This window comes from Ammospiza nelsoni, chromosome 2 (assembly GCF_027579445.1).
Source record: "Ammospiza nelsoni isolate bAmmNel1 chromosome 2, bAmmNel1.pri, whole genome shotgun sequence".
In the NCBI taxonomy this organism is placed as follows: Eukaryota; Metazoa; Chordata; class Aves; order Passeriformes; family Passerellidae; genus Ammospiza; species Ammospiza nelsoni.
Genome location: NC_080634.1, coordinates 52808202 through 52822328, shown reverse-complemented (window position 1 = coordinate 52822328; position 14127 = coordinate 52808202). Strand labels below are relative to the sequence as shown.

Genomic DNA, 14127 nt, shown 5'->3' with positions numbered 1-14127 from the left:
ACCTAATCCAAATAGAAAAGCCAGTTTATTTTGTCCCTAAACATTGCTTTCTAGCAAGCTTTAGTTACAAACAATTCTCCAGGGAAACACCATACCAGTTGTTCAGCATTATCCTTTCAGATTTGTTACCCTCAAAGATTTAGGCCAAGCATTTTTCTGGAGAAGTTTGGCTATCCTGTGCTGCAGGAGAGGTGCCTGCTGTAACAAGCACGTGGCAAGAGATCTTGTAAAAATAACCATAGCTGAGTTGATGTTGAGAGAAGAGTCACCGTGCCAGCAGATATTTGAAAGACGTGCAGATGTGGTATTTAGGGATGTGGCTGAGTGGTGGACTTTGCAGTCCTAGGTTAATGGTTGGACTCCATGATCTTAGAGGTCTTTTCCTAAAAGATTCTATGACTGAAAGTCAGCATGGATATCAACAAACTCCTAGGTAGTCTTTTTCAACATATGTTTTTAACATCTGTGAAGACTTTTTAACTTAGATGTGTCTTCCATAGCACCAGAGGAGAAACTTCATGGGTCCCAGCTTAAAATTCTCTTGTTATGTCCCCAGTCACTATTGCAATTGTAATATGGTCACAAAATGCCTGCTCATAGCTTTATGACTTTCTGACCACATATTAAATAATTTTTGAATGCTATGAAGTATGAATTCAAATGACACAGACTTTGAGAAGGTAAACAACATTGCATTTAAGGAAAAGCATATTGAGTTCTTTTAGAAGTTGGGTGAACTGTTGCAAAACTATTCTTAAAGACTCTAGAGTGATTTGAATTCATTACTTAATTGTATCAGTTTTGTACAGTAAACAATTTTTTTTAAATTATATTTTTAAAAGAAACAAGGGTAAAATGTAGAAAAAATTAGAGAACATGCCCACAAAAAAAAAGGAAAACATTTTGTAAGCTTAATTTGTTTCAGTCTTGGTTAAAAGAGGCTTACCAAACTGTTGTTTCCACCTGACTGTCGTGCAGCTGTCGATTGTCTAGCTGGGCAAAGAGAGGAAAAAGAACCTGGATCCCTCCAATGGAATGAATTGCGCTGTGAATGGAGTGGGTTACAATAGCTTTCACATCCTAAAGACATAAAATAAAGGAAAAGCTACAATTAACCTCAATTTTAAAGGACAGTTAAAAATATAATTCTGCAGCACTTCAACACCAAATTGAGTGCAGACTTTTAAAAATTTTGTTTCAATACTTATACTTCAACTATAATGACTACACTTAAAAGCAAACATTAAACAGAAAATTTTCAGTAACATGACAAACTGTGCCTTATAGTAGGAAGTCTGTATTTCTTATGGAATATTTTTTTCCTTGCTTTAGAAAGGGAGCAAAGAAAGAACAGTTCAAGTGAAAGTTGTATTAAAAGCTGACAGAGCACAAAAGATCAATCTCTGTACACTAGCAGACAAATCCTCTGTGTGATGTTCAGCCAAGAGTAATCACAGAACATCAGCTTAGCAGCACCAACCTGAAGCATGAGGGCATGGGGGGAGTGTACAAAAATGGAAGGATTCTCCTTTGGTGAGGATTCAAGGCATAGCTGAGCATCGGTGGCCTTTGCATTATAGGTAAAAGCGATGCTGCTGGCGAGTTTCCCATCATACAGCACTTGTTTATGGTGCTCAGCCAGATGAATGTCACTCTCGGATTTAAACTTGAATGTGCTCTGAAAAAGACCCAAAAGTTTTACAAAGTAATTAATTTAGACAAATTCCTTGCCACAAAAGATGCAAAAACTACATTGGACTTGAGAGAGAATAAATAAACTACTAAACTTTGCTTGCATTTACCAGTAGTCTAATGCTACTGAACAATGAGATAGATTTGTTTCTCTTTAGTCTACATCACATCAATGTGTCAACACATTATTTGGTATTTTACATATTATCTCTCTTTTTAGCATCAGTGTTTACAAGCTTCAGAAGTAACTATCTTAAAAAAACACACACTAACCATAAATATGTTAAAATAAAATTTAAGCAAAAAACACACTAAAAATAAAGAACAAATTAAATGTGCTGCATTTAAGTTCATATGAGCTCACTCAAATTAGAATATAAAATGCTATACTATGTTGATTAGAGGAATAGTTATTTTTGAACAATATTAAAACCCATGCTTAATTAACAGTCAGGAGTATACTCAAATGAGCCACTTAAAATCCAAAATAAATCATAAATGCCACATTTTACATTAATTTTTTGCAAATTCAGAGCTTTTCCAAGGAAGACTGAAAATGAACATATCATGATTCATATCTGATCTAAAATTAAGTTTTTTGGCAACACTGAAAAATCAACAAAGCACAAGAAGATAGATTTCTGTCTTTCTGCAAAGCACTGTAAGATCTACTTGGCATATAATAATTGCATATAATAATCATTTAACAGTGGCAAAAAACCAATTAATTAGTAGTAACACAGTACAGTGCTGTATTGATACAAGGAAAGCAAATTTATTAGAAATGACCACCATTTTATTGCAAATGAAGATACAAATATATATATATGTGTGTGTGTGTGCGTAAATATATACATATATAAAATGTTACTGCTAAAATATTTTCTGAGTCAAAAATAATTCATTTCTGAGATTATACATGAATCATTTCCCTTGCTTTCACTGCGCATAGTGATCACAATTCTCTTTATCCCTTTGGTCCTACCAAACATCTCCTTTCTCCCACAGTCTCCTCTTTCTCTGAAGCTACTGGAAGTATCAGCACTGGGGTTTTTGTTATCCATGCTAGAATTAAAACAGGCAACTTATAAGCTATTGGCTTCTCTTTCCAAACAAATCAGAGATTCATACCATTGATGTAACCCCATAAACCCCATCCAGCCTTTTCAGAGCTCTCAGGGCTGCTGGAAACCCTGAAAAAAATTATTTTGATTACAGCAAAACAGTGGGAAAGCCCATCTGCTCAAGTGACTGACAGCAATAAAAGGTTTGCTGACTGCACCCCTGTGTATGTGGCCAGAAGCTGAGCAGGCTGGCCACCTGACTGGAGCTGCTGGAGAGCTCTTGGAGCACATTTGTCTCAACCTTGCAGCACATTTGTCTCAACCTGTCCCAGCCTCGGTTATGTCTGGGAGAAGGGAGGCTGCAATGCTGAAAAGGTACCAGACACAGGCCCCATAACAGAAACCACAACCAGGAAGGGCAAATGCATGTAAATGGCAAATCTGTGGTTCAGTCTGCGTTTGACAATGAAGGGTAGCATCTTCAGCTGCACTAGGAAGGATGCTGCCAATAGGTGGAGGAAGGTGTTGCTTCCCTTCTACTTAGTGTTGGTGAGGCCACACCTGGAGTTCTGGGCTCTCACAGGGAGCCAGGCACTTACTGGAGAGAATGCAATGAATGGTTACTAAACACAGAAGGATTGAAGCATCTCTCATATGAGGAAAGGCTGAGAGAGTTCAGACTCTTCAAACTGCAGAAAAGAAGCAGCAGAGGGGATTTCATATATAAATAACAGAAAGGAGGTCTAAAAGAAGATGGAGTCAGACTCTTCTCAGTGGTGCCCAGTGGTATGACGAAAGTCAATGGGCAAACCTGGAACAAAGAAGGCTCCCTCTGAACATCAGAAAACACTTTTTCACTGAGAAGCTGCCCAGCAAGGTGACAGTCTCTGTCTCAGGATTTATTTAAAAATTGCCAGGAGATAGTCCCAGGCAACTGGATCTAGGTGACCTTTATTGAGCAGGGAGGACCAGAGGACCTCCAGGTTCCAGTTGCTTCCTATATCTTCAGCCACTCTGTGATTCTGTGATTTGTATTTGGGTTAAGAGTCTGTTTTGTAGGGAAACTCCCAGTGGTCCCCACTTATTACTCTGTTCAAACTGCAAAGCTGTTTAGAACCAAAGAGACTTCTTTCAGGCTGAAACTCAAATATCCTGCAATTGGCGATATTCATTCAGCCCAAAGGATCAGACTACAACCAATCCAAAGTAAAAGCACCAATATAACACACTGTGAGTACTCAGTCCTCAGCACTAAATGGTTTAATCCAGAAATATGTTCCTGTTGTGCTACACTACTTACTGAAGTAGAAATTCCCAAAGAAGGAATATTATGCTCAGAACATGAGAGAGCTGGCTCTCTGTTGATATGGCTGCCTAGATTTCACTTATCAGGAAATGACTGCTACAGATTACAGATTTGTCCTGTGGAAGGTAACATTTCACCTCAGAGGGCATTTTAACTATAAATAGAAATCTTTTTGCACTTTCTGCAGAGTAATTTCACTGATTTCCAAAGACATCTACAACATACTTGTTCTATATTTTAAGGTTTTACCACATGAAAACACTTATTACCCTGAAAATCTTCCATGCCTCTCAGCTTTTTCAGATTCCAAAGCTCATATATGGAGTTTTTCATAACTTTGCTGTTTAAATAAATCAAGGTGTTTCAACACAAAATCTTACCATTTCATTACCATGAAATCTTGCAGTGTTCTAAACCAGTTAGGTTAAATCAATTTTATACACAAATTTTGACATTATTCTACCTCCTCATTGGCAGTGTTTAATATGCTGCAAGAATTTGAGATCACTATTTGAAAGTCAGACACAAGTTTTGAATCAACATTATACTGCCTCACACATTTAGCAGAAAAAACAATTAAAGAAATATTCTGTCATCATCTAACAAAAGTGATCATAAATTGGAAATTCTGGTCCCCTAATCTATAAGATTATTGTAACAGAATGTAAAGAGAGGTTAAAAATTCTGATATATGATACAACTTTATTACTAGCATTGATCCATAAGAAAAGAAATTCAGTATATGCATACTGTACTGGGGACTTGGGAAAACACACCCACAGGATGGTAGTAGAGGCTGTTGTGCATATGCAACTCTGAGGTCTGGCACATGTAGTGTGAAGGCATCAAGACAGAAAGAAAGAGCCATGGATTTAAAAAATTATATATAAGGTAAAAATACACATATAGGATCCATATAAAGTATGTTTGTGGCTCCTACTGGAATAGGAAGTAACAGAGAGAGATGAGCATTACTCCAGCACTGTATTCTCCAGTAAAATAATCTGTGCTTGATCAGGAACTGCTTGAATACCAGCAGCTCTCCTCCTTCCTTTAGCAGCAAGACTGCAGCTTTTTTTATTTACTATTCACTACACATTGCCCTTGTAGGTTCAGCAATTGTGCATAAAATATTTTCTTGTATTATATAATTGGTTTAAGCAAATCTGAATTTTTGGTGCTTATTTGCGTCGGTGTTCATGAATTACTGTATTCTTACTACAACCTTATGTGACAAAAAGATCATTATTGCAGCACTGATCAAAAACAAACTCAGAAGCAACATATGGAATGATCTGATAACTTGCTTTAAAATGCCTATGGGAGGGCTAGGAGGAGTGGCACAGATTTGACAGGGCTATTAGAACGGGGCTTTGAGAAACATCCCTTTATAGATAGCAGCAAACACTGGTATCAGATGCATCTCTTCCTCTCACATTACCTCCCCTGCCCCTCCATTCTGTTTATCAGCCCCTCGGGATCCCAGCACAGACAGACTCTCCTCTCCTTGCTGCCTCAGAACAGGGATGGGCAGCAGGGAAAGCACAGTGAGAGCAAGGATGCTCCTCTCATTTCCTTTTTCTTTCTTCAATCTCCAACAACTGAAAGGATCCACAGAGTATGTAAAAGTCCTGTTAGCAATGGCAATGCTCAAAATGATTGTGCTTTATTAAAGATAAAACCTAGGTATGCAAATATTGAATCGTAATATGTTTTACTAAAAATAGTTTCAAATTCCAAGATATATTATGGATTAACTTGGGAAGACTTAATGGGGAAGAGACAAATCATATAGTTCTATTGCCAGTGTATTTCCTCTCTTCCCCTTAAACATTTGATTATGAGTAATTTCTTTGCAATAGCTACTCTACTCAGAGTGTCAGTTTCTCATCATTGCTTTTCACACAATGTAACCTTTTCTTTTTTAAAGAAAGCCTTTTGCTACAAGTGAAAATGTATTATTTCAAACTAAAACATCCATTTGCTTAACAAATAAATTTTTATATTAGGGCATGCTGGTTATAACCAAATGCACTCATAAGAACATGCTGAGCAAGATCAGCATGGAAGGACTATGAACTTATTCTGTGTTACTGTCCTCTGTACAAGCATGTCACGTGCAATAAATAGTATGAACATTATATATAAATATACAACTATTTGATACACATAATAAGTAAGACTTATTTTAATGACTTCTCTAGCCAGTCCTAAGACCTGCTGCTTCTACCTGCACCACAGAACGGGAGTGGGACAAGGTGCAACAGATTAATTTATATCTGTAGATCAAGCTCTCACTTTTCCTGAACTTTGTGGCTTTGGTGTCATCCACAACATTATTTACTCTGTATATTAACAGATATGTGCAAACTGTCCTGTATGCATTATTATTATTATTATTATTATTATTATTATTAGTATTAGTATTAGTATTATTAGTATTATTATTAGTATTATTATTAGTATTATTAGTATTATTAGTATTAGTATTATGCAGATTTCTCTGTTTTCCAGAGGTTTTAATGGCAGTCATGGTAGACATGGGGCATTATGAATGATTGTGAGGGGAGCTGAATGAGAGGCAAAAGCATAGTCCCCTCTCATGAGCAAAGTAGGTAGAGGAATGGTCACTTCCCCTAAAGAATCAGATTCTCAGATATAATGGACTAAAGTATGAATTTTAAATCAAAGGAACTGCCATATACTGTGTTAGAAAGGAAAAAAAGATCTGTATGAAGATATTTTCAAAAACATCTCAACTATTTTGAATAATCCTTCTTTGGCAGAAAAGTTTGGCACAACTGGAGTTTACAATTGACCTAGGGTCTTTTTAGGAAGGGTTGAACTGTTGATTTTCCCCATACACTAAGAGTACTAACAATTAGAATGAATAGGAAATGTAGTGAACTGCTTAAGAAAAGTTTTGGAAAGGCCAGTTTGCATCAGCAAGTTGAGTAAGAGCAAGAACATGATCTGTAATATTCAGGAAAACAAGCTATATGTCAATTGAGGCTCCCTTAGACTATTAAATCCCATCTAAAGTATTCTGAACTGGGGCACCTTTGCACCAGCACAGAATCTGAAAGGATTTACAGAAATAACCTTAAATGAGAAGCGAAACAGGCAGGCTTTGAGTGAAAGCTAGAGTTGGTGCCCTGAAATCTCTAAACTACAAGACATGGTTCCTTTTCTGATTGTGAGTAGATCTTGTGTTGGAAAAGGGTCAAAAAAGTCTTCTGTTTTGTCTTATTTTTGGGGGGAATAAGAAAGTCAAAGAAATAAATGTTATTTCCAAGGTACTGCTGTGGGAGCCTGTTCTTTTTTACTGGTGTTAAATAATAAAATATATATCCATATTTTTAGACAAGGAAGAAAATTCCTTCAGAGAGCAAGGGGGCATTAACTGTTCTGTGTACATAACCCAAATCCAAAACCATGACACAATGAAAGAAGAATTTCAGCAAAATAGTAAATATAGATGACATTTTTTAAAAAAAATCACTAAGAAGCTACATGTGTGCAGAAATGCAGTTTAAGGGAAGCCTATGAATCAAGTAGGGCAATTTGACAACTGAAATAAGGTTAGAGCAGTAACTATTGAAAATGTCATTTGGCATGAAAGCTCATATCCTTATCAATCCCTTCAACAATCAGAAAATATTACATAATAATTTGCACTTCTTAAAACACATGAAAGATTAATTCCTGTTTGATATCACTCCAGTATGTTTCTGCATACTGGAATCCTTTATTAATTTAATAAATTCATAAAGGTTCCTACATTTGTTGTTAAGTATAAGATTACAATTTCTTTTGTATGACCAAAAAATATTTGCCTAAAAAAATAGTGTATAAAGTTTGGAATAAAATACTCTTTGTTAGCACAGATGATGGACTTTTCATAACTGACTTAATATTTTTAGTTTCAAAAACTGTCATAAACTATTGGCAATAGACCACTACTTCTCCAAGTAATCCTGATATACATGTGCTTATTCACCCTACACAGATACATACCATAAAAGATATTTCCATCTGCTTCTGTCATTCAAGTGCTAGCTGTAATCAAATGATGAAGAGCATGCATTTTCTACACACAAAATTAGTACTATTATAATCTAAATGTTGATTTTTACTTATGGCTTTTAAAAATTTTTATTTTCAGTGTATATGATATATATTGAAAAACTGAAAAACTACTTTGGATGAAACCACAAATTTCAAAAATTAGAAAAAAGAAAACTTGGGAATACCTGATAGTATAAACTGAAATTCATTACTGTTTACCTAGGGTTAGATGAATTTTCAAGTATTATCTACAAAGGCATTTCTGCAGATTTCTGTGAAGTATCTGTGTTCTTGATGAAATAATACAATACAAAACCATTCCAAGACACATATCTGACCAGAGATCCAAGTTTATGCATGCATCATTAATTTGTCCAATCTTCCCCTCAATGTCAGTGACAAAGCATGACTAAAAAAAAAGCTCACCTTTTACCTTAACAGGACTGTGTGAAACCGTGCATTTGAACAAAATTGTTTTATTATGCCTTGTTGAATGTTAATCTGCTTTAACTCAAGATTTTAAACACAAACAGTAAAGAAGAAAGTTATTTCTCTGCTATTTAGTGCACCAAATACAAAATTTCTCTAATCTGATTATGACTCAAAGTAATTAATTTCCCATACAAACATATTTCAGCTATTTTTTAAACAAAACTTTCGTCTTTCAAAAAGATAGTAGAAAATTAGGGTTAGTTAGGATACTTGAAAAAATAGTCTTATGTTGCTGAAAGCAAATCACATTAAAAAATTCTACGTGATTCTACAAGGAATATTCACATGCTTCACATATCTTCCAACTATATCTCTCAATCATTTTATTTTTCCAGTTTTATGCTTTTAAAATCCGGTATTACCTTATATCCAGGTCCTAACTGATGTATTGCAAAAATCTGTGCTGGGTTGAGTGCTTCAGTGAACACATATACTGCTCCAAGCTGGCCACAGAACACTCTATTTGCATCAGCAGTCTCCGAAGATCCGAGAAAACATTTATCATAGCTCTGTATCAGAAAGAGGCAGTTAATAAAGAAATAATATTAATGCACAGCTACTAAAGCCACAAATAAAGGGAGACTGGAATTAAAAAGATAAACTGACCATTAACAATTCTTTATTACTATCCTGTGGTGAATAACTTAATTTTGAATACTAGCAAAATATTAACTGTAGCATTAACTGTTTTAGAGGTCCTTATGACTGGCTGCTAGGATTTGTTTTCTATTAATTGGTAAACATACAAGACAGAAAATGAGAATAGTACATTCAAGCACAAAATAATCCCTCCTATTGCCTTCTAGGAACGTGACACACTTGAACTTCCTCTGAGTAATTGTACACAGAGCTCCTACTGCTAATACACAAGAACACATTCTGGAACACCTTCTTCTTTCACTGCAGTGCCAATAGAGCTAAGCACCTCTAAAAGGCAAAAAGGAAACAAATAGAGATTTTCTAATTTGCAGGGGTTGCATATTTTCCCTCTCTGACCACAGCCTATTATGATCTGGTTTGACCTTAAATCCTCTTCTGTCTTATTCTATACACACAAGGGTTGTTATTTTCCATTCTTTCTTCCAAAAATTATCCCTCCCTTCTGCTGTTAACTATCCCTGCCTTTCTGTCTGTCCATATCATTAGGATATTTCAGATTAGGAGTGATTTTTGTGGCTATTTTGCAAGGATTTGGTGAAGTTTTCAGGTGCTTTCAAAAAACCTGTCTAGAACAAAGACCTGAGAGACCAGAAAACATGATGCAGCAAAAAAAGGACAACAGGAAGAACCTCAAGGATCTTTGAAAGTTATTCTCTCAGCTTCCTTGAGTCATAGGTGCTTTATTGAACAGGAACAAGGGTCTGACATTACTTTTTCAGCTGAGCCAATAGAACCTGCATTAGCAAACTTGCTTTTTCATCTGGCTTAACTGCTGAGTTTTACCTTGAGGAAAACTTTTGTCAGTTTAGAGAACGAAATAAAATACGGTGAACTGTAACAGCAAGTGGTCTAGGAGGATAGGCTGTTAACAAGGAAAAGGGGGCTCAAGTGTAAGGACAGACGAAGATCTGGAGCTCAGCTTTAAAAACAGGTGAGGGAAGAAGTATCCAGGATTTTGTCTACCATTATCCTCCTTTGATTTACCTCTTTTATTTTTTTCCCCTCGGAATTTCTATTGTTTTAAGCAATTTTGACAAAATTTTAAAACTTCTGGCAAAACCTCTACATGAAAGTTGATTCACAAAGTCATATTCAGGATGTACAGTGCAAAAGATGAGTTAAACAGATTCCTTTGACTCCCGGTAAACCTAATGGCAAAATTAAAAAAAAAAAAAATTCAGTTACTTTATTCAAGTCCTGCTTAGCCTTGAAGGCTTTCATGACACTGTGCCATTACTGTCAGAAAGTGTTACATCAATTAATGTTGAGCAATTGCCCTTTTCAATGGTTATTTGAGGAACTTGTCAGAGATACTGATGCCACCTTTTTCCTAGTTGATACTTAAATATTCTGAGACTACATTCCTGCTCATTTTAAGGGTATTTTCCTAGATTCCTCTTGTGACCATTAATTGTACAACAATTATTGTAGCTCTCAACAGATTCTGAGTTCTAATTTTGGTTAAGATCTAGGCTTGTTAGCCTCTAGTAATTTCCTTTTTGTTTTTTCATTCTTCCCAGTTTACACTTTCCCATTTCTGGCACTTCATTCTTGATTAGGTGTTTCCATTATTTTTAATTGGAGGGGAGGGATAACTCCTGATTTCCAGGTAATTTTATCCATTTCTGTTCCAGATGCCAAGCAATCTGTAAGCATGAGTTATACCTTGCCATGCATGTCACTTCACCTTTTTGCCATAATCTCAAACTATATTTACCCCTTGGAATATAAGCTCAATGAGTCCTTTATCACTAGCCATGGTATGTTGTATAGGGCATGAAAACAATAAAGATTGGCACTAATATGATTTTATATTTCATTAAATAGTAGTAATGAATTCAGAGCCAATAATGACTATATAAAAACAAAGAATCAGCAGCATTCAAAATAGAAACAGCTAACACAAAAATGTTTATAATGCCTTCCCCTTTTTCATCCAAAGTTGTATCTCCCCTCTAACATTTGGGTGAAGCATACTGCAAATATTTAATACATGGAGGCTCAATAAAATGAAAACAGTTCTCTTAATTCAATATATATTTGTGAAGAATGCAGATCTGAACCTGTAATGAGTACATCACGTAACATCCTATATCTGCCTGGCCACATTACAGAAATAGTTAAGAACCCACTAAATTCATGGCCTTGTATAAATAAGAATAAATTCTAAGAAATACTAGAAAAAATAATTTAAAACTGATTAATAGATAAGCTTTTTTTTTAGAGTTTCACTGTTTTTTCCCCCCTCTATCTTTACTTCCATATCTCCCAGGCTACATATGAAAATGGTAGACTGAAGTTTTCTACACTTTTTGCTTGGATACAAGAAGTAAATTTCAGATACTGAAAAAGCCCTCACAAAAACATTAGAGAATAGTAATGCAAAATCAGTCAGGATAAAAAATAATATAAATTTGCAATCTCTGCCAAGACAAAACTTATGCTTAAAAAATTATATTAAATTCAGTTCCTTAATGTTAAACTCAATAATGTAAATGTAATTAATGTTTTACTAGTCTAAAAATATGTTTAATCATAATACTTATTGTTCAGTGGTAGATTTGACACAGTGAGCAAATGAAAAATCTTGTCATCAGTACATTTCGCAATTTTAACACTACATCTTGATTATATTACAATATTCATCCATAAAAAAGACTGAACAGTCAGATGCACTTAGTCAATATGCAGCTCCTGACCCCTTCTGTTTTCAGAACTTGTACTGTTAAATCTATTAGTGTAAACTACATAAATACTTATGCTCAACGTGGGATATAAAGAAAGAAAAATTATTGCCTGATTTACATAGTGTTTGCTTTTCCTCCAACACCATTATGGTAAAGTATTATACTGACATCTTCCAGGAGACTAAAATTATATCCAAGTGTAAGGGTATGAAGGTAGATGTTAACAAATGACTGGATAAATTGCTCAAGACTTTTCAAGGGAATACTTCTAACAATTCAAAGAAAATTCTAATATAGTTAAAACAAGAGCTTCTCTTCCTAGGTAATGTAAAATAGTAAGAAGCCTACGTACACACTCCTCTATTTTTCCTTTACGTATTTTACGCATTTGCATTCACATAACTTTCCTGAATTTCTTGATCTTTTTATTCTACTTCCTACTATTAACAGAGCAGATTTTTGTTATTAAAAATACATAGCTAATGATAACTAGTGTCTTCCATAGCTTAGACTGTTATCCAGTGGACAAAATAAAAACCTTAGCACATACTTAAGACTTAAATAATCTAAATCTTGGCAAACCAATTTCACCTTAAGAAAAAATAGTACTTTTTTTTTGCATGAGAAAGTAGAAAATAATTCCGCGAAGAAAATAGAAGTCGCAGAAGCAGCTCCTTTTGCTAAGCATTTGTCATTAAGGATTACTGATCCCCACACCATATAACCAATAATCCAGACCAGATCCTCTGAGACCTCAGCTGGCTTTTCAGTCATCGCATTTCACCTATCATGGATATTTTTATCTTACCAAGGAGAAACCAAGCTCTGCACAAACTGAATGGCTAGCCTTTTCTTGCAAGTCAAAATGCTTCCAAAAAACCCAAAAGAATGGAAATCAGAAACTTTGGAAGGCAGAGCTCTCCTGCTTTAATTAACATGTAATATTTAAGCTCTCCCTTTCGAATCCTATTTTGCCTCTAGAATTTAGCAAAAGACAGATCATTTCCCTAAGGCTTCTTTATCCCTTATAGTAGTCAGAAAGAAATAAGAACTATATTATAAATAAAAAATAACAAAAGTGTAGTAAGTTGATGAACCAAGAACCTCTGAAATTCTATCACAGATTTAGCTGAAGGCAAAGCACAAGAAAATAATTTTGTCTGCCTTCCACAGCCAGAACTTTGAGCCAGAAAGAGCAATATTTGCCTCTTCATTAGGTCCAGGCTCTCAAATATTCCAAAGTCAAAGGTACAGAAAGAGAGAACATGTATACACAAACTCAAAAAGTCAATAATATTACATTTTAAGCAGATGAATAACAATGAATAAAAAAGACACTTAAAAAAGAAAATCTGCAAATATCTTGAGGGGAAAAAAGGTAACACTTTTTTTTCTTTTTGAATTAACCATAAAACGAAAAGTGATGAGAAAGGAAAACCAATAAAATCTTACATCATTCGTGTTAACATGCCAGGCCATGTCACCATAGGATACCAGCTGACCGTTCACGTAGCAGCGTATTTCACTGTTCCTCCACCGGTTGTAGATGTGAACAATGCTTATCATGTACCACTGGAAAGACATGAAAAGTCAGTACATAGGGGCAGGTTTTGTGCTATAATACAAAGTTAATGAACGGCGTAAAGAAAGGGTGACCAGTCTCATAAATTTACACAAAAAGATGAATCCTTGCAAACACGTAAAATTAAAATTCAAGTCATTGGGACTTCAAGTCCAGTCAATAGAACTATGCCTAAATGCAATGATGTACCTACCTGCTTTCTTTTATGCTATTAGAGGCAAAAATGCACACACACAATTTAATTTCAACAGTGCAATTTAATTTCAACACTGTTCTGTAAAAAACACAGCTGAGTTTTGATAGGAAATCCAGAGCTATGTGCTCTTACCTTAACAAATTCATATCACACAACCTCTGTCTTTGCATCACAGCAAAAATTTCTGTCTATCAGAAATTATTAAATAAACAGAAAAAAATCCCAATAGCAAATTTTACAGCCCAGGTTAAGACATCATCCTGATTGTTTGCTTTGATATTTTTCCTCTCTTTACCATTCCAGCAATTTTTGGACAACTGTCATATCATTAAAAATGCATTAAATAGTCAAACAGAGAAGGCACCGTAATTTAGTGCTTC

At 35.1% G+C, this 14127-nt stretch overlaps 1 protein-coding gene across 4 annotated transcripts in view; it reads right to left on the bottom strand.

The window, feature by feature from the left end:
- The window catches only part of NBEA (neurobeachin), a 454173-nt gene that overhangs the window by 340448 nt on the left and 99598 nt on the right, over positions 1-14127 (bottom strand). For all 4 annotated transcript variants that reach the window (XM_059493594.1, XM_059493591.1, XM_059493592.1 and 1 more), the window contains exons 7-10: positions 13422-13541; positions 8985-9131; positions 1481-1678; positions 947-1080 (exon numbers count right to left, since the gene is read on the bottom strand). In XM_059493594.1, coding sequence (XP_059349577.1) covers positions 947-1080; positions 1481-1678; positions 8985-9131; positions 13422-13541 — 599 coding nt within the window. The remainder of the gene's footprint in view (positions 1-946; positions 1081-1480; positions 1679-8984; positions 9132-13421; positions 13542-14127) is intronic.